Genomic DNA, 21,814 nt, shown 5'->3' on the forward strand with positions numbered 1-21,814 from the left:
TATTGACAAAAGCAACTCAAAATGGATCAAAGATCTGAACCTAAGACCTCAAACTATAAAACTACTGGTGGAAAATACTGGGAAAACTCTTGGAAACATTGGGATAGGCAAAGACTTCTTAAATAAGATGCCCAAAGCACAGACAATAATCCCTAATATTGACATGTGGGACAATATATGAAGAAGTTTCTGCATAGCAAAGGACACAGTAACACGTATGAATCAACAACCCTCAGGATGGGAGAATATTTTTGTCAAATATGATTCAGACAAGGGACTGATAACCAAAATACACAGCGAACTCAAGTGGCTTACTCAAAAAAAAAAATTTAACCCAATTAAAAAATGGGAAAATGAACTGAACAAAAATCTAAAGAAGACATAGAAACAGCCAAAAAGCATATGAGGAAGTGCTCAACATTCCTCATCATAAGGGAGATACAGAATAAAACCACAGTGAGAAACCACCTAACCCCTATCAAAATGGCAAAGTTTAAAAATACAAAAAGTGGTGAGTGTTGGCAGGGATGTGGTGAAAGGGGAACTCTCTGACATGGTTGGTGGGAATGTAAACTGATTCAGCCGCTGTGGAAAACAACATGGAGGTTCCTCAAAGATCTACAAATTGAACTACCATTTTATCCAGCAATCCAATTTCTGGGTATCTACCCAAAGGACAGAAGAATACTAAGTTGGAAAAGCACTTGCACATCAATGTTTATTACAGCATTATTCATGATCGCTAAGTCATGGAACCAACCTAAATGTCCACAAATGGATGAGTGGATGGAAAAAGTGTGGCAGATATACTCTATGGAATACTACTTAGCCACACACACAAAAATAAACCCTGGCATTTGATAGAAAGTGATCAAATATAGAGGATCTATTGTTGAGTGAAGCAAGCCAGGATATGCAAGAAAGATATTGTATGTATCTCCATAATATATACCGACTATCCACACTTTTTGGTAGAGATAGAAATATTGGAGGTCATAAAAGCAGTGAAAATAGTTATGGATGCTGAAGACGATGTGGAACAGGGCAGGGGGAGAAGGGAAAAGTATAGAGAAGGATAGCAAGAGGACAAACGGGGAGGCATGACATTAGTGGGACACAGAAATAGTTTATTACCTGTTGATGATAGGGGTCTTTGGCTTGCTAACATATATAGTATTCTCAACTGGACTGGTCTGAGAAGTATTTTATGTTGAGTAAATTCTTTATATAAGCCAAATAATATATACTGATTGAATGTTTATAAAAATAATGAGAATAAATAACAATATCTGAAAAAAATGATGAGAAGCTATTTGATGATGATGTGGAAAAAGAAATGTAATACACTGTAAAGATATATGTGGTTCAATGTAATATAAAAAATATGATAATAAATAAAATTAAATAGACAGAAACCTAAATAGAATTTTATAAAAAATATTAAAAACAATTTAATCTAGCCACTGTCAAAGCTATCAGAAGCAGTTTAATGCTTTTTGAAAAGGAAAATAGTGATATAAAATGTCTACTGTAAGAAGAATTGCAATGGGAATTTGAAAACCTGGTTTCAAGCCTCACCTTGCCTCTAACCAGCAAGGATTAGTAAAACCCTGGCCAATACTTTCCCAGTGTCTCTGTTATTTTTCACCTTGGCCTTGTCATTTTACCTTTCAGTGCCTGGTTTTCCTTATTTGTAAAATAGGGGCAGGCATAAAACATAGTTCTAAGAGTTGCCAAGAGACTTAAATAAGATAATGTGCCCATATGGCTCAGCAAGCTGCCTGCCAGCGTTAGACTCAGAAATTCATGTTCTTTCACTTTCATTGGGATAAACTTTTGGAACAGTTTGATTACTTGAGGCTTCTCACACCTCAACTAGAAGCTATCGCTGCCTCTACATTTCCCACTGGTCCAGCTTCCTGTGATGTTTAATTTTATTTATCAAGTTCATTGGGCCATGGAATGCCCAGATATTTGGTCAAATGTTATTCTGAGTATTTCTGTGAAGGTACTTTTGGGATGACATTAGCATTTAAATTGTTGTTTAAGAAAGCAGATTGCCCTCCCTAAGGTGGGTAGACCCCATCCTGTCAGGTGAAGGCCTGAGTAGAACAGAAATGTTGACCCTCCCCTGAATAAGAGAGTATTCTTGACTTCACCCTGGGACACTGGCCTTTTTTTTTTTTTTTCTGTCTTTGGACTTATACTACAATATTGGCTCTCCCTAGGTCTCAAGCCTGTTGGTCTTTGGACCTGAATTATATCACTGGCTCTCTAGGTCCTCAAGTCTTCAGATGACACTGGACTTACACTGTCAGCTCTCTGTGGTCTCCAACTTTCTGACTGCAGTTCTTGGGACTTTTCAGACTCCCTACATGATTCAAAAAATCCCTTCATATTACCTATATAAGAGTGGTTTAAAAAGTTCATGAAGGCAGGGACCAGCAGGTAGCATGGTGGTTAAGGCGCTGGACACTCCTGCATGGCTGACCATGGTTCGAGTCCTGTACCTGATGGCTTGCTTTCTCACATTCTCTCTCCTTCTCTCTTTCTCTTTCTCTGTTTGTGTCTCTCTCTGATCAAATTAAAATATATGAATGAATAAAGAAAATTAAATAGTTCTTTAAAAATAAAAAAGTTCATGAATGGGCCATAAGTTGTAGTAGTTAAGGTACTGGGCTCCCATGTGGTTGACCATGGTTTGAGTCCCAGACCCGGTTGCTTGAAACAAGCTGGGCACCTGTGTGTGCGTGCCCAAAATCCCAGGATGGGAATGGAGGGGAAAGGATTGTGGCATGGCCATCCCTCTGGGGGGGGGGTGATTTCTTGCTTTCTGTCTCTCTGTATCTGTCTCTCTGGTGAACACATAAGCCGTATAGCAAAAACAATCTCTTTAAAAAAAAGTTCATTAAAAAAAAATGGAATTAGAGTATGAGTTTATTTTAGTGCCCCAAACAAATTAAAATCCATGCATAATTATTTCGTGACACAGCTTCCATGAACTTTTTTGAAGATCCCTAGTATTTTATATGTAGATAGAGAGAGAGACTGACATATTCACATAGATATCCTATTGGTCTGTAATTATTTCATGACACAGCTTCTATGAACTTTTTTGAAGATCCCTAGTATTTTATATGTAGATAGAGAGACTGACATATTCACATAGATATCCTGTTGGTCTGTTTCTCAGGAAAACCCTTACTAATACTTTTCCAGTGCCTCTGTTATGGCCATTCATGAATTTTCCTTCATTTAAGTAGCTAAATACATATCTATAATCAGTGGTCACAGAGTAAGGCAGTGTTTTTAATACTTTCTTGACTCCCCCCCCCATAAAACTAAGAAAGGCATTTTACTTTATGATGCAACTAGAGGAATGATCAATATTTAACTAAGCTTTGTGAGATATACTTTGATATTTTCCAACCTATTACGTTTCATTTTATTTAATGCTGGTTATGATCCACTAAACTTATTTTACAGTTTACTAATGGGCTGTGGTCTGTAGTTTGAAAAACTCTAGGTTAAGACATTCTTGAAACACTAGAGCATATTGATTAATATCAAAATTTCTTGAGTTACATCTCTGACTCTACCAAGTAATACCTATATGACTTTGGGCAAGTCTAAACCTCAGTTCTTCATTTGTGAATTGGAGTTACACTATCCTCTTCTCAGATCTCTTCTGAGGATTAAATAAGATAGTGCATTTATAGTCTTAATCCAGTGTCTGCTCCATAATAGATGCTCAGTAAATGTTGACTGTCTTACCAGCACTGCTGACTTCTAAGTCTCTGATTTACAGTAGTAGAATGACGGAATATATTGGGGAAAGAGAAATACTTTGAAGACCCACAGAATCTAAGACCTTGGTTCAATACTAAGTTAGTCATGTTGAGTCATTTACTTAATTTCTTTGGATCTCATCTTTCTCTCTCTAAAGTTGGGGGAAATAGTAATACAATTCCTCATAAAGCTATTTTGAAGATCAGTATGAGTACCGATATGAATGAGCTATACCTTATAAATATTAGGAGTTGTTATATGCAAATGTATTTTATTAAAACCAGATAACTCAGTTGAATCCTAGTGCAGTGAATAAAAAATAAATAGTTAGTTTGCTTTGAGTGGTAACCAATTTGACTCTCCCCAAAATAAATCATCCATGACCATAATCAGATGATGATGACAAAGAGAGCCCCCATTACTTTCTATGAGCCCCCTGATAAAAGGGACCATATATTAATCATTTTGGTGTCTAGACAGTGCTTCCCAAGTTATGTGCATTTAGTCACTGTTTGTTGGATGAAAGACTAAAAGAATGAATGAATAAAGGAAGGCAGGGAGGAGGGGGAAGGAGGACATAGAGCTATAACTGATGTCGGCTCTAGTGAGGTTTTTAATTCTGTCCCTATGGCTTTTTCACATGGTGTGTTAGGTGGTAGGCTGGCTGGTCCAAGGACCCTGACTGGAAGGGGATGATCAATGACAGATTAGATGTACTGCATGCTTGCTGGAAGGGTCTTTCCCAGGGTCACTGTTATCTGGCATCCATCAGGGACAGGGATGATGGAAAGCAAGCCCTGATTTGGGCTGAGTTGTTAACACTTTGAAAGATAGTGATGAAAATTCAAAGTGACCTTGATAAATGGGAAGAGTGGTCCCTCCAAAGCTGGATGAAGCTTTGGAGACAGAAATGAATGACCTTGATCAAAAAAATGGGCAGGTAGAGGAGGAGGCATGATTGCTGAGGCTCCAAGTCCACAGCAAAAGCACTGGTCACTGCGGGCTGGACACCATGATAATGATTTCCCTTCCACTTGAACAATGTTTCAGAGCTGACCGATTGCAGAACCCCGTGAGATAGGTCTCTTGTTATCCCTGCTTTACGCGTGAGAGAACAGTTATCATTACAGAGTGAATAACTAGAACGTTGGGAATAATAAACACGTGGAGTAACAGCACCAACACAGTACAGCAATAATAGGCAACGTTTCTGAAGTGTATACTGTCAGGTAATTGGAAAAGTCATGATGCATTTTTGCATAGGAAAACACAGAAAAATGCATCATGACTTTTCCGATAACCCAACATATGGCAGGCACTGGTTCATGTGTTCACAAGGATTGCTTCACTTCCTATTCATAACAGATCTGGGAAGAATTTACTGTCATTGTCTCATTTAGATGAAGAGGAAACTAAGACACAGAGAGGTTAACTAATTTGCCTGCAGGCCACGTGGCTGATAAATGGTGAACATGGGACTTGAATCAGGTAGTTGGATTCAGAACCTATTTTAGCTATTGAAATTGACTAAGCATGTTTTAGAGTTTGGGCACTGCACTAAATAGTTTCTGTGATAAGTTCACTTATTCTTTACAATGACTCTGTAAGGTAAGTGGTAATATCTTCAGTTTATAGGTGAAGAATTTGAGACTTAAGATTATTAAATAACTTGCCCATGATCACATAGTAAGTGGCAGAGCCTCTATTTTCAATTGCTATGTTGCATTAATATCCTGCATTAAAGGGAAACATATCTATTAAATACTTACCATGTAAGATGTACTTGGAGTTGTTCTCAATCTAATAAGCCTTTGTTATCAGACCTATTTGGGTCTTGAAGAAACTGAGACTCTGACAAATTATGTACCTTGGTCAAGGTCATCAGCTACTGAATGGTAGAACCAAGTCCCTCACTCAGGCTGTCTGACTCCTAAGCTTGGACTCCATGCTACCATGTCATCTGTGCATTAATTCCACAGACCTTAATCAAGTGAATTTGATACCTACTTATCTGGCCAAAAATTGTAATCTATAATTGTACCTACTGTTTGGACACTGTTACCTTGTCACAGTGCATTTTTATAACTATTATCTGGGTTATTCTCACAATAGTGTTTTGAAGCAGTTATAATTATCCCTACATTAGTTATGGGAAAACAGATTCTGGGATATAGCTTGGACTCAGAGATGTGCCAGTTTCTACATGGCAGAGCCTACATGACAAGCAAAGCTGTCTCAGAGGAAATAATTCTCTCCATGACAGTACTGCCTGCTGGCCTTGATGGGCCACAGAAAGGTTTCCTTCATGAGCAAGAAAGCATTGACTGAAGCATTCACAAAGCCCTGTTCATTCTAAAAATTATAGAATCATAGACCTTTAGTCTTGAGGTCTATTAGTTTAACTTTCTAATCCATGCAGAGTTTCCATTACAGAATCCCTACTAGAGGTATTTCATGAGATTTCCTTGGGTTCTTTAGCTGATAGGAAGCACTCTACTTCAGGCTGAATTTTGAGGGGCCAAGGACACAGAAGCAGAGACAAATATGCCAAGACTTGTCTACCTTTGTGGGGGCCTGGAGCAGACTACTAACAACTTGGTTCCAAAGGCATTTATGAAATATCCATGTAAGCTCTAATACTTTTCTCATTTTGTATGCCTGCTTGGCTGGAAGAACCTGCAAAGAAAATAGGGCACAGCATGGTCTGCCTAGTAATAGGAGTGGAGAGGAAGGGACAGATTGTGGATATTGAAGGAGATGAATAATGAGATGTGTGGGGAGAAAGAAGGAGGCCAAAATTATTCCCAGGTGATAAGTCATTTCAGAGGAAACTGGGATGAAAAGAAAAGAACAGGAAAATACTGGATTTTAATGCAAAATATCTTGCATGTTTTTCACTTACACACAATATGAAACTTTAGCTTTGGTTCCTTCACCCATAAAAGTGAAGAAATCACTTTCACAGGATCATTGTGAAGGTTAAATGAGAAGATTGATGCGAAGGCACTTAATATGGAGTTTAGCATATAATACATAGTCACTATGTTTCCACTGCTCATATCTAATAGAATGGGAGGTCGGTGGTGTATCTGATAGAGAAAGAATTTAGGAAGAGGAACACAAAGTGTTTGGGGTAAGATAGACATGATGTGATTGTCTGGAGGTTCAGGCTTCCTGGTGGCAATGCCCATAAACATTTGGAAATAGGCAAGGATTCTGGAAAAAATAAATGACTCCATATGAAATGTGGGGTCACTCATGAATGGAAGAGTTGAAAGAGTAGAGGAAGCAAGGATGATAAAGCTCAGCGAGTACTCATGGTGCAGTGCACATGGGTCCAGGCCTGCACTAGGTACAAAAGAATATCCTGGGAATAATATGCCTAGAATTTGTTTGTAAAAGTCTAGACAAGTATTTAATTATAATTATAAATATGCATATTCTGGAGTCCCCTCTTTGTTCCAGAATCTGTCCCATATTTTTAGATCCCTATGAGGTGATTTTAGGAGGAAGCTGGCATCCCAGGCAAACCCATCATGTACTTCTTACTCTAATGCACGTGTGTGGTAGAAATATAATTTAAAAACAAGAGTAATTTGTACCTCACAATCTATACCCAGTCCATCTGTAAGTTCTTTAAATTATACTTTCAAATTATGTCCCAATTCTTTCATCATCATTTTTTATCTTTTACTGGACATCAACAAGAGCCTCCTAATGATTCTCCCCAAATCTTCTTTGCTCCCTCTAATCTCTGCTCTACATAGCAATGCAATGATTTGCTGACATGTTGATTAGACCATGGTGCTGCCCTGTTGATGAGCCTATAGTGGTTTCCCATGTCTCTGCAGGTATGGTCCATATTTCTAACTATGGCCAGCAAGACCCCCTGGGCCTCTGTAAGCTTCTAATCTCAGTTCCTGATTTTCTTCCTTTAGCTACAAGGGTTTATCCCAAGCCTTCTTTTCATTCTCAAATACACCCCACTCTTTTCTCATGCAGGGCCTTTATAAAAACTGTTGGCAAAAAACATTACAGAGAGGGCCCAAAGGGGCACAGAAGAGGGCCAATGGGTGGCATGGTGGTTAAGGTGCCAGACGCTCCCACGTGACTGATGACAGTTCTAGTCCCAGACCGGGTGGTTTGCATTCCCACTTTCCCTCTCTGTGTGTCTCTCTCTAGTCAAATTAAAACAAATAAATGGATGAATGAGTAAAATAAATAAATAAAAATAAAAAATAAAAACTGTTCACTGTATGCAGAATATTTTTTTAATTTTTAAAACATTTTATTTATTTATTTTACCTTTTTTCACTGAACATCATCACAGCATACAAAATGTGATTTCCCATCCAGAATATAATATATATATATATATATAGTGGCTTAATCATACATGTTATGGTCAACCAATAATTTTTCATTTCTTGTTTCCCCCCCTATTTCTCACCCTCTGCCACTTCCTACCCGCCTAGCCCCCTCCACACACACACACACACACACACACACACACACACACACGCTGTCTCTGGTATCTGTGTGCTGAATATTTTATCCCTTGTCTTTGGCATGTCCTTCTTATCCTTTGGATCCCATTTCAGGTGGAATTTTACCTCCTTAAGGAGACTTTCCTATGCTCACCCTAAGCTAAGTGAGTGTTTCTCCATCCCTTACAGTTATTCCCCATTTCTATAAGCTGTTCATTGTCTACATGATCTTACCACAATCTGTAATTATATACTGCTTGATTCATTCATTCACTCAACATAAGCCATTAAGCCCCTACTATGCTCCAGGTACTGTTCTAGGAAATGAATATGCAGCAACGACCAAAACAGATGAGATCCCTCCTCTTATGGAGTGCACATTCTAGGAAGAGGAGACTAGCATTAAACAAATACGTGAGTGTGGTAGCTACGGGATAAATACTGATTGCTGAAAATTAAGATAATGAGACAAAGAGGGACTTCACTATACAATCAGGGAGGGCCTCTCAAAAAGATGGCATTGGGACCAGCAGTTAGCGTAATGGCTATGTCACTGGACTCCCACATAGGTGACTGTGGTTCGAGTCCCGGACCCAGTGGCTTAAACTCACACCAGGCGCGTGTGCGTGCATGCCCAAGATCCCGAGAGGAGAATAGAGGAGAAGGGACTGTGGCATGGCCATCCCCCTGGGGGGGTGATTTCTCGCTTTTTGTCTCTCTATCTCTCTCTGTCTGTCTGGCGAGCACACGCACCCTATAGCAAAAGCCTCTCCAAAAAAAAAGATGACATTCAAATTGGGATTTGAATGATAAGAATACTGCTAAGCAAACAGAAGAAAGGGCAGCCCAGACAGAGGACAGCTAATACAAAGACTAGAATAAAATCAGCTTGGAATGGTAGAGTCTTAAAGGAACAATGATGATGATGACAACAACACAAAAAGAAAGGACCATCGTACTCCTGCAGTATTCAGGTGAGAGTCAATGATGGTTTGGACCAGTTGAGATAGTAATAGGGAGAAACTAAGTGCCTTTTGTGTATTAGAAGTGAAGTTGACAGATCTCACTTCTGGAGGAAGAGCAGAAAGTAAGGATGGCGTCTGAGTTTTGGGCTGCTTATTTAGCTTCTTCCAGTAGTTCATAAGCTTTGCAAAAACAGGAGTCGTATTGATTAGTACACCTGACACATGATACAAATTCACTGAACATGAATGAATGTATGAACAAACTAAACTATGGGAAAAGGGATGATCACAGAAGTGGAAATGCCCACACAAGGTTCAGAAGAGTGAGTTGCACTTTGTCAGGCTGCAAGGCAGTGAGCATTGAGGGATAAGAAAATGGTATGTGCAAAACAGGTAGAAAATATGCAACATAAGTAAAGGAGGGTCACTGAAGCACTTGATCTGCTCAAGGTAAGTTGGTAGTTTTGCAACTGGGCCAGATTCCAGAGAGGACAGAATGGAGAATACACTTCTTTTTTTCATACCTTGATACAAATACAAATAATGAGAGCTCCAAAGAAGGGAGGAAGAGGGGGAAAAATCTACACCAGATATTCAAGCCTAAATTCATACAGAATTTTGCAGAAGGTAGAAAGCTGTCAGTCACAGCACTTGAGGAAATTTTAACATGTCATTGAAGTCTAACATCACCTCTCGAACATCTAAGACTTCCCCTGATTTTTTGATAAATGATTTCATGCTGTCTTTGGGGGAGAAGCATTTGATCTAAAGGACATATTAGAAGAAAACAGCCTTGTGCATCCTCTGGGAGGAACCCAGAGAGGATCTGAGGCAAACCCAAGGACAAAAGATTCTCCCAAAGCAAGTCAGTCAATATGTTCACTTAAATCATTCCATACCAAGCTCAGCCCTTTGAGAGTATGAATGTACACCACACAGGATGTCTCTTAAAATCAAGCACTTAATACAATATAAATTAAAGTCAGAGAGATCAAAGAATCACAGAGGGAAAAAGATAGTGACAAAGAGCAAAAACAGAAAATGGGGAAGGGGAGATAGCTAGAAAGAAAGGAAATGAGAGAGAGGAAATAAGGAAGAGACAGAGAAAACTAGACAAATACCAAACATGGAGAAAGGGTGTGTGTGACTCTATGTACTTGTCAAAGAGAAAGAAGGTAGACATCTTTGTTCTTTGTAGGTTAATATGTAAATGACATTCTGATTTATTAGCCATCTCCAGCAGATGAGGTGATGATTAGCACATTTCCATATTTATAGAAAAGCAACACTAACTTTCTGGATTTATAGAAAATCAGCTCTTCACAAATAGCAAATTGTGCTATTATCGACATATGGTTTTCTATAAACAGAGCTGAGGTAATTATCCCTGGGACAATTTGTCGGTGGGCTCCTTTTGAATATTAACCACATTGAAAGCCCATTTCTGCCTCACAGATTATAAAAAGGAGGAGCCACCAGATACCCCAGGCAATTAATTGGTAATCCAACACCCGAGATGAGAATCCAAATGAAAGGCTATATCAGAACCACATAGTGGAGGACCATGGATCCCATGTTCTGACATCAGATTCCTGTAGACCTGGACAAATGAACCTCTCTGATGAGCTGCCACATCACTGATGAGGCTAAAACTAGGCAACACTAACCTCCAAAAGTTGTCAAGAAAATTAAATGAGAATATATGCAGCATCTGAAACCTAGTAGGAGCTCAACAAATGTCGACTATTTTTCTTCTCTTATATTATGAGTGGTTCTAAAAAAGATCCACTTAAAGTTTCTCAAACTTTTTTTTTTTACATTGACTCATAGTAAATTATTTGCTTTGTATTAAGCTATAGTACATACATACATGTCTTTAACTGGAAGCATTTCTTGGAGCAATAATTTAGCGTTAGTGCCTATAACCCACTATGATATTTTCTATTTTCAGTTATGGTAGCTCAAGTTTTGCTGTGATCCATACCTTTTATTTGTTTATTTATTTTGTAGATTTTTTTCTATAGGATACATGAACTCACTGGAGAGAAACAGAGTCAGAGAGAAAGGGAAAGTGAGAAGTCACCCTCTGGGATAATGGCCGTACTGCAATCCCTTCTCCTCCATTCCCCTCTTGGGATTTTTGGGAACACATGCATACGTGCACAGTGTGTTTCTCAAGCCACCAGGTTCAGCACCCCATCTTCATAGTCAGCTATGTCGAATTCAGCACCTTAACTACCACACCACCTGTTGCCTCCCCTACATACATTGATTTTGAGAACTACTATTGCGTTGCAACCTGCAGTTTGAAAAATATTGTACTATAAGAGGGTAGGAACTATATTTGGATTTACTCACCATTGTATCCCTTGCACACACATATGGATGCTCAGTAGAGCATGTTGACTTATATATATAAGAAGAATAGATACATACTTTAGAAAAAATGAATAGATAGATATAGATATATGGATTAATTAATTAATTACCCTATCCAGGAAATTGAATTAATGTATCCTATCAAGCTCTTTGTCTTGTTTTGCATACTCACTATGTATTAAGGCCTGTGTGAAGCACTAAACATACAAAAAAATGCTGTATATGACACTTGCTTTCAAAGATCTTGCTATCTAGATGAGAAGAAAAGTATTAACATTTGAAAATTATTTTTTAAAAGACTAAACAGTGTGGAATGTATACTCATCTGTCCAAAACAGGTGTGGTCAGTCTGGGCTGGTGTGATCAGGAATTTTAACTTGGATTTGTAATTTATATAGATCTCTCACCCTTCCACTTCTCATTGACTAGGTCAATCAAATGGCTTTCAAACTACAGTGAGCATTAGAATCAACTGGAGGGCTTGTAAAAATACGGATTGCTGGACCCACTCCCAGAGTGTTTGATTTAGTGAGGTTTGGGAGAGGGCTTGAGAATTTCAATTTATAATAAGTTCTCCAGTGATGATGCTATGCTGTCAGTTGGGGTCCACACTTGGAGAACCACTGCTCTAGTAGATTACAGTGAAATCAAAGATTGTTGATGCTATGCTAAGAAATTTAGACTCTATTCTTATCCATTTAGAACATTAGATAAGGAAGTGATATCATAAGCTGTGAAGTAGAAAGAACTATCTAGTGGCAATTGCTGAGAATGGATTTGAAGGGCCATTCAGGAGCCCATGAAGTAATAAGTGAAAGATTAGAGACCTACCTAACACTATAGGAGCAGAGATAAAGAGGAAAAGGATGAAAGAGAACTGAAGGGTCTTAGAAATCTACAGGAGTAAAGGAGGGATCTGGGATTTCTCTAGGATGTTAGCTTCATTGACTGTTTCTGTGATAGTTCCATTAACCAAGAGTCTATGTATATAACAAGTCTTTTTATATAAATAACAAAATCCCCTCAAAATCATTTTTTTAGAGGTTTTTGCTATAGGGCGCGTGCACTTGCCAGACAGAGAGACAGAGAGACAGAAAGCAAGAAATCACCCCCCAGGGGGAATGGCCACACCACAATCCGTTCTCCTCCATTCTCCCCTCGGGATCTTAGGCACGCATGCACATGCGCCCGATGTGAGTTTTAAGCCACCGGGTCTGGGACATGAACCATGGTCGACTACATGGGAGTCCAGCAACACAGTCATTACACTACCTGCTGGTCTCAAATTCTTTCTTTTTAGAGGTAACTGTGATATAATAAGAAACATATAGTTTTTGGGGGACTAGACAAGTCTGGTATCAAATCCTCTTGATACTTATTAGCAAGTCATTTTACCCTTCTGGATCTCAATTTTCTAGAAATAGTAAGACTTATGCTACATTGCAGAGTTGTCGTGAAAACTAAAGATCTAAAAGAAATCAGCCATCATTCAGTTAGTGCTTAGAAAACCTTTTTCTGGCATAAGGGTTGACCACAGTGTGCATTAAACTTCTGCTGTACTTACCAATTGTTTCCATTTTCTCCTTGTTAAGCACCAGGATATATTCATAAGTGCCACCCATGGATCCAGATGTGATGTAGTGGGTGCCATAGTCATTGATGAACTTGGCATACATGCCGTAATTATACTGCTCTGGAAGCTCCATTAATGACAGCATCATTCCTTCATCAAGCATGATATTGTCCCTTCTCATCTTAAAATGAGCAGTCTGCACCTTTGTGAAAACTCTCATGAAGCTGTATTTCTGCCAAATGAGGCAAAAGAATAAAGAAAACATACATTTTCCACATGAGATCAGGCAAAATGTCAGTGTTTCATATCTGTGGGAAATACACACACACACATACACAAATAGGGGTCTTCAAAAGTTCATGGGAAATGCTTATTATTAAAAAGAACTATACATGGATTCAAATTTTTTGGATAAAAATAAACTCATACTTAATTCCAACTTTCCTCAAACTTTCTGAAGTCCCCCTATATTTGTGTTCACATCCAAACATTGAACACATGCACATATAGTGTAGTAGTATATTTTTCAAGCATGTATTAGACCTAGTGTGCCAGACTTCTCCCACACTTTCACCTCTGTTCCTACTGCTTTCCAAAGAGAGAGAGGAGAGAGAGAGAGAGAGAGAGAGAGAATCCTCCAATGGGGGATGGTGGTCATGCCACAAGCTCTTTTTCTCCATTTCTCCATCCTTTCAGGTTTTGTGCTTGCATGCATACATGCTCAGCATATTTTTCAAGCCATTGGGGATGAAATTTGAACTGCAGTCAACCATGTGGGTTCCAGCTTCCTATGGAAAGTACTTAACCACTGTGCTACAGGGCTGTCCCAAAGAAGCATTTCTTAACTCCTCAAGAGAATAGGCACTTTGTAGAGAATATTTGATGAATAAGTGAAAATTTTATTGAGCATGCTCTCTCCTCCCTATTTGGAAAAGTAAGGCTTGTTTTAAATTCTCCCAAATAAATTTAGAGGACCTGGCTGTTTCTCTTTAACACATTACCATTTTCTTCCCTGTGTGCACCAGGTAACCATGAAAAAAGGATGGAGCAGGTGAAGTGATAAGAGTTCTAGACTTATCATTCAGTTTTATTCCCTTTGTGATGATTCTGTGTGCAAAAGCTTAATAAGAAAAACAAACACGATTACCACTGATCAGACATTTCCAATTACACAAGCAAATTAAGGTTCAATTACTACTGTACTTTTTAATGCAATTAAGGTAATACGTGTTCAGTGTAGATTATGGAATACTGTGAGACACAGACATTATGTTTCAATACCTTCTCGTTATACTTGTTTAACTTATTCAAGAAGGAAGAGCCTTCTGACCCAGATAGACCCACATTCACTGTTACAGGGACTTTTGCTATGCCTATACCAACAGTCACTCCAGCCGACACGAACTTGTCATTTTTCACTGTAGAAAGAAGGTCATTTGTATTTTCATATAACTCTGAGGAGATTGCACTATCTGCCAGGGCCTGAAAAGGAACATACAGATGTTAACTTTGTGCACACAGAGCTATTTTCCAGTTCGTATTTAACATTTAAATCTTTGCTTTGTACAATATCTAAAGTCTCAGATTATTATAATAATTCTTATAAAAGGCTAACCAACCAGTTTAACACTCACTAAAATACAAAAAAATACAGCAGTGTCAGTTAAGGTTTAGCAGTACTGGTTAGACATTTATTTGCACACACGCACATACACACACAATTCTGATAAGATGCTGTATTGTTCTGAGCATGGATTTCTTTGTAGCTGGTGTATCCTTCCTGGAAAGAAGGCTGCTTGCCTATGCAGTAGTGAAATGTAGCAATCCATGTCTGGCTAAGGACCTAGGAGGAAAGAGGCAAATGAAACTACACAGATTATGATAGTCCTAGGCAGTGTACAGTTTAGAGTTGACCACAAATGGGTGGTTATTTCATTCCAGGCATGCAATAAATCTGCATTTCTCTACTAATTCGTGCTGAGATATGGTGCCTCACTTGTGCTTCAGTTAAGTCAATGAAGCAAGTATTAAGATCCTGTGAGTGGGCTAGCCATTGGTGTGATGGATAAGTCAACTGATCCTACATGGCTAACTCTACAACTTAAGTCCTCAAGTCAGTGGTTTGGAAGACACACCAGACCCGTATGCATGCCTGCCCAAAATCCTAAGAAGAGAATGGAGGAGGAGAAGGGATTTGGGCATAGCCATCCCTAGGCGAGGGAGTGACGGGGGAAAGAATATCTCACTTTTCTTTTCTCTCCCTCTGTCTCTCTTTGGTGAGTATGTGTGCTATAGTGCTTGTGCTTACTCACACACACACACACACACACATACGCCTATAAATAGTTTGCTCTGCCATCATGAAAGCATATCTTGAAATGGAGTGTTCACTAGTTTGAGTTTCTGAGTGTCTGCGATGATCAGATTCCTTTTCCCTTAGGATGGACAAGTAGAAGTAAGTAATGGATTGCTGCTTCCAGCAGCAGATTTGAGAATCCTTCATTCTCACAGCATAGCCTAGACTATCTCGTCTGACACAGAGGCTCTAGACCTTCCTAGAGATCATAAGAAGGGTACAGTCTATGTTTATCCAGCTTGGTTGACATAGGCCTGAAACAGGGTAAAGGTGGCCATGGGGTTGGGGGAGCAAAAACTTCTTAAAAACAGATATGTCTGGCATTATTCTATGTTAGAACTTTTTCCCTAAGAAAGCTGAGGGAGGAGAGAACATGATTAGATCATTGTTTAGAAACCTGGGATCCTACCATCTATTTCTGTAGCTATAAAGTGCGTAATCTACTAAATGATGTATAGCCTGGCCGTAGTTCAGATAGCTTTGTGTTTGAATCTTGTCTGACACCTACTACAGTACAACTTTGGACCTGACCCCTTATCTCTGTAAGTCTCTCTTCTCTATTTTTTTTTTATTTAAAATGGGCCAATGATAATAGCTCCCCCATTAAGTTGTGAGAATTGATTGGGAGAATTTGTATGGGAGTAGATGACCTGACATTTGGTAAGCATCCACTGATAATTGCTACATGGACATCTCTCTCAAAGGATGAGGGATAAAGAAATGAAGGACCACGTACAGGATCTGGAACTGACTGTGAATTTTATAGTACTCTGAGTAACCAGAAGACTGCAGAATTTTAGAAATAGGGATAGAAAGAAATCTTTCTTTAAATAAAATCATACAGAAAGTTCATGGAAATGTATATTATGCAAAAATCATGCATGGATTTCAATTGGGGGGCATCAAAATAAATTTGTACTTTAATTCCATTTTTCTATGAACATTTTGGAGTCCCCTCATGTACAAAAGAACTAAGACATACAATGATCAATATACTACACTTGGTTAAGCAGGAGCATAGGTCTCAGAACCCACTCATCCATGCTCTGTCCCATCCTCCAGATTTTGTATAAGGAAACTGGGCCCAGTAAGGAGCAGTGAGTTAGATGCTCAAGGAATCTTGCAGATATAGTCTAGCAAAGCCACAGCTTGGTTCCCTGACTAGTAGTCCAGAGGACAGGTTCCAAATCTATCTTAATGATTTGGGGATGGCACCAATATTTAACAGGTGAGTGGTCACGTTTACATCATGCCTCTCACTATCCTTGCCTTTGCTTCTCAGTACACGTCAACACTGAGCAGGTATGGAGCAGATATAAAGGGGCCTCCAGCCACCAGCAAGCCTTACAGAAAATGAAAGCTTCCAGAACAAGGCATCTCCACCAACAGGCCTGCCACCCACCCTGCCACCCACCCTATAGTGGCCTGAGAGCATCCTTATTCAGACTTACTTCAAAGTGGTACTTCAGGAAGTTGTAGGGTTTCCGAAAGTATTTCTCGTCCTCTCCATAGTAGAGACGTTCACAGACGGGGTCGTATCGGAGCACCCTCCATTCCCCGTTGTATACCGTCTCACACTGGCCTCCATAATACTTGGCATCGTACACACTCTGAGATTCTTCCTGGGTCAGGATATTGAACCTAAATTGAAAAGTCAGCTTCTGGGAAAGAGCTTCAGAAAGGCAAAGATGGCATAAAATTCCATCTCCTGGAAGATGTTGCTGGGAGTTCAAGCAATGGTTTCTCAAACTGTTCTGTGGAGCCCTAGGGCTTCTCCAAGTAGCTTAAGGACCAACTAAGGTAATACTGGGAGACTTAAGCTGGGCCTGAACCCCCAGCTTCCCATTAACCAGAGCATCCAGCCAGTTCGATTCACCATCTAAAACCCACTCCCACCAAGGAGATGCTTCTAAATAATGTTGAATGAGGACTAAGCACAGTTAGAGTCCAAGTACTAGAGCCAGGAGATCTGAGCCTGTTTCCCAGCTCTGATGCTTCTAGCCATGTAACTTCAGGCCAATCATTTAACCTCTCTATTCCTCAGCTTAGTCATTTACAGAAAGCAATTAATAATACTGTCACCCTCACAGAGTTAAATATGAGTTAAAACATACAAATGAATCCTAAGTGTGTTTATTAAGTACTGAATAAATATGGCCGTTGTTATTGTTGGTATTTCAGAAAAAAAGGCTCTAATGCTGAAAAAATAAGTTTGAAATACTGTGTGGAACTCATCGTGTTAAGGTTGAGAACCTAATCCTCAGGAAGGCCATCATCTTTGAGGCAGCCAAGATGCCAGAAGGTGTGGGTTTAAAATCCGGGAAGCTCCTGTTTAGTCTCCAGCTCTGCCACTTACTAGCTATGTGACTCTGGACACATTCTGGGGGCTCTCTGAAGTCATTGTCCTTGTTTGAAGAATATAATATTGGGCCATTGGAAAAGTCATGATTTTTTTTTTCCTATGTAAAAATACGTCATGACTTTTCAGACGATTGGATACTACCTACATCTCATGGAATAATCTAAGTAAGAGTATTAAATTGAGTAAGGCAGAAGTAAATTCAATAGTATATATTAGGCACTTGGCAAAATGATAATTCCTCTCCCCAGACCCATCCTCTTCCAGAAATATCTTCCGTACTATATTCATTTTGAAGTTTTTAACAATCTATCTGACCAGGTTCCATGTTTTAGGACATACGTAATTTTATCATAGTTAGGTAAAATAATGAGAAGCCAGTGAAATACAGCTTTAATTTTCTAAAAAGGAAAAGTTAACCAAAACATAAAAGTTGGCTGAGAGTTCAAAGACCTGACCACACAAGGCTCATGTTATGGCTAATGAAATTATTGCTTGCCTCTGTCTTGCAAACTCCTTTGAGCCTTGAAGACCTAACTCAGACATGGCCTCCTCTTTATGACCTTCTTCGAATGCTCTGGACAGGCGTTCCCTCTGTTATGTCCCCATAGCATCCAGTGAGTATCTCTGTATAGCATGTATTATGATTGTTTATTCCCTCCATTAAAAGGCACAAAGGCAGAAAAGGAACGGGGATAAATTGTGACTAAAACCTACCTCAAAGGAATAGATGGATAGTTATAGGACACCTGGCGTATAGTAGAAATTCAATATATATTAACTTTCTGATTCTCTTCCTTTTTGCTATCAGTGAAAGTGATATAATAATTGTTATACATTGAATACACATTTTACTAAAAAGTCAGCATACATTAGCTTTCCACCTTCTGACAGTTTTACAAATGCTGAAATTAAAGCTCAGAAAAATTACGGAGCTTGCCTATAGTCACAGATGGGTCTTTCCTAGATTCTTTTGACAGTAAAATCTACATTTTCTTCCTTCACCTGCAGTTTCTATCTTTCTATCCATTGAATTTTTTACCTTAGCTTATAAATATAGCTTCTCTAAATGACCAAGCAAAGTCATCAAGGGTCAATTGCCCTGAGATTGAACTATAAACTCTAAGCATAAGTAAAGTCTATATATATTTGGAAAATCTAGTTGCAAAATGCCCAGTGAAAATGAAAAAGGCATAGTCAGAGAAGTTCTACGTTTTTTGGAAACCTGCTCTATTAGAAGTATTCACCAATGTGTACAGCAATTATATGTCTAAGGATGTTCAACACAGCATTATTTATAGAGGAAAAAATGGGAAATAATCTGATTTTCTCTCAATAAGAAGTAGAAAGTTGTGCTCCAATAAAACTTTACTTATAATAAGAGTTGTCTAAATCTGGCTTTCATAATATAGTTTGCTGACCCCTGTTATAGAACACTATTTGATTTTATAAAAAGAAATAGAATATATGGGGGGAAATCTTCAAGATTTATTATTAAGAACAGCAGGTTATAACAAATGTGTAGAAAAATCATGTTTATGTAAAATATACCTGTGCCTATAATGCACAATACACATAGGTATATTTTTCATACAATGTATATATTCAAGGATTTTTTTACATAATCTGGAAATATTTATACCAAACTGTTACCTGGGGATGGCTCTAGGGAAGGAAGAGAGAGAGGGAAATTGGGTGGGGTGCAGGTGGGGGAGAGTGAAGGAAGATTCTCAATTTTTATCCCAAACATGTATTACTTCTTTAACAATAAATAAAAAATTAAAACCAGAAAATACTTAAATTAGAAAAAAAAAAAGATACGAAAAAAGTCTTCTAAGATCTTGAAAGGAATATAAAAGCCATCTAAATGTCATCTATTGGGAGTAGAGGTGGGGCTATTTTAGTATCCAGTGTGGGCAAAAACCACTATTTAGGAACTGTGTTTGAAATGCTCTTAGCTGAATCACGTTACAGCAGAGTCATGGCACCGTGGTATGTGATCTTTTGTCAATAATAAAGGGACTGTTTTTCATCTGAACACCTCAATATCTTATGCTTCTACTCTATTCATTCTGTAATAACTTAAAACCAACATAAATCCTCTTTGACTGGTACTCTAGACTGAATTATGTCTTCTCAACATTCATATGTCAAAGTCTTTCCTCCCCAAATCTCACAATATGGTTGTATTTGGAGACAGAGTTCCTAAAGAGGGAATAAAGTTGGAATGAGGTCATTATAGCAGATCCTTCTCCATGTGACTGCTGTCCTTGTAGGAAGAAGAAATTAGGACATTGACACACACAGAGGGAAAAACATGTGAAAACATGTGAAGACACAGGGAGGAGGTGGCCATTCACAAGCTGAGAAGAGAAGTCTCAGAAAAAAACAATCCATTGACACCAACACCTTGATCTCTGACTTTCAGCTTCCAGAATTGTGAGAACATTCATTTCTGTTGTTTAAGCCATCAAGTGTGTGGAACTTTGTTACAACAACCCTAGCAAGCTAATACTATTGGTCTAGAAGGAAATAATTCTCCTCGTCTTTCTTTACTTTCTTTTTGGTTTTGTCTTAGTTTTCTATAGGGCACATGTGCTTGCCAGAGAGAGAGACACACAGACAGAGGAAGTGAGAAATAACTCCCCAGGAGGAATGACCACTCTGCAAATCCCTTCTCCATTCTCCTCTCGAGATTTTGGGCATGCACACACATGCCCTGTGTGTTTTTCAAGCCAGTAAGCCTGGGCCTTGAACTGTACAGTCAACTATGTAGGATCCAGCAACCCTAACTTCTATGCTACCTGCTGGCCCAATTTCCCACACATGTGCGTGTCCACATGCACTTGTGAGTGGGCTGTGATTGCAGAGCAATTAAACCATAATGAACGAGAGCTTTATGTTGTAGAGCCCACAGCAGTTCCTGAGTGGACTGCAACATGGCTAGTCACTACATCTACCCATTTCCTTCTCTGAAAAGATCCAGTCAGTCACATTGATTTATTTCAATTCAACCAATAAACACTCACTGAAAAGTTATAGAATAAGCTCTGACCAGAGGCTGATGAAGTTAAAAAAAAAAAATAAAAAAATAGAGAGTCAGAAGCACCTTCTGTCTTCAAAGAGTTTCTATTCAAATTCTAGGGGAGAAGACCCAAAGCAAAGATAAAGTCAGGAAACTACTAATATCAGTATGTCACACTACGAGCTAGGACTGTGCTGAGTATTGGAGAGACAGAGATGACCCAGAGCTCCTGGTCAAGCAGATGGTCACCCTAAGAGATGCCCCCAGCCCTGTGGGATACTAGCTGGGGCAGCTCTGGGAGCAATGGGATAGGGCTAGACCAGCCTAGCCAGGACCAGGAGTAGGGGAGGTGGCTGTCAAGAGAACTATCTGGAGGGGATGATATGAAGGTAGACTAGTCTGCTCAGTCACAAAAAAAACACCACAGACCAGTGGATTAAATGACCTGGAGGTCACAGGTGGAAGATTAAGCTGCCGTCAGCTGGTTTCTTCTGAGGGCTCAGTTCCTGGTTTGGAGACAGCCACCTTCTCACTGTGCCTCATGTGGATTCTTCTTTATGGAGAGAGCGCGCTGGTGTTTCCTCTTCTGGTAAGGACACCTATCCTATTGGACTATGGCTCTTTATGTGCTCTTGTTGAACCTTAATTACCTCCCTAAAGTCTCTGTCTAGAAAACAATCACATAGAAAGTTGGGATTTCAATGTATGAATTGTGTGTGTGTGTGTGTGTGTGTGAGAGAGAGAGAGAGACAGAGAGACAGAGACAGACAGACAGACAGACAGACAGAGAGAGGAGGGCTGCACAATTCAGTCCATGATACTAGGTAAGGAGTTAGCCAGGTTAGGAATATGGGGAAGACATTCTAGAAAGAAGGAATTGG

At 39.1% G+C, this 21,814-nt stretch overlaps 1 protein-coding gene across 1 annotated transcript in view; it reads right to left on the reverse strand.

Moving 5' to 3' along the window:
* The window catches only part of C8A (complement C8 alpha chain), a 62,761-nt gene that overhangs the window by 21,089 nt on the left and 19,858 nt on the right, over nt 1-21,814 (reverse strand). Inside the window, exons 5-7 of the mRNA XM_006146099.2 lie at nt 17,001-17,190; nt 14,475-14,675; nt 13,185-13,425 (exon numbers count right to left, since the gene is read on the reverse strand). Coding sequence (XP_006146161.1) covers nt 13,185-13,425; nt 14,475-14,675; nt 17,001-17,190 — 632 coding nt within the window. The remainder of the gene's footprint in view (nt 1-13,184; nt 13,426-14,474; nt 14,676-17,000; nt 17,191-21,814) is intronic.

This window comes from Tupaia chinensis, unplaced genomic scaffold, assembly GCF_000334495.1.
Source record: "Tupaia chinensis unplaced genomic scaffold, TupChi_1.0 Scaffold000165_2, whole genome shotgun sequence".
NCBI lineage: Eukaryota > Metazoa > Chordata > Mammalia > Scandentia > Tupaiidae > Tupaia > Tupaia belangeri.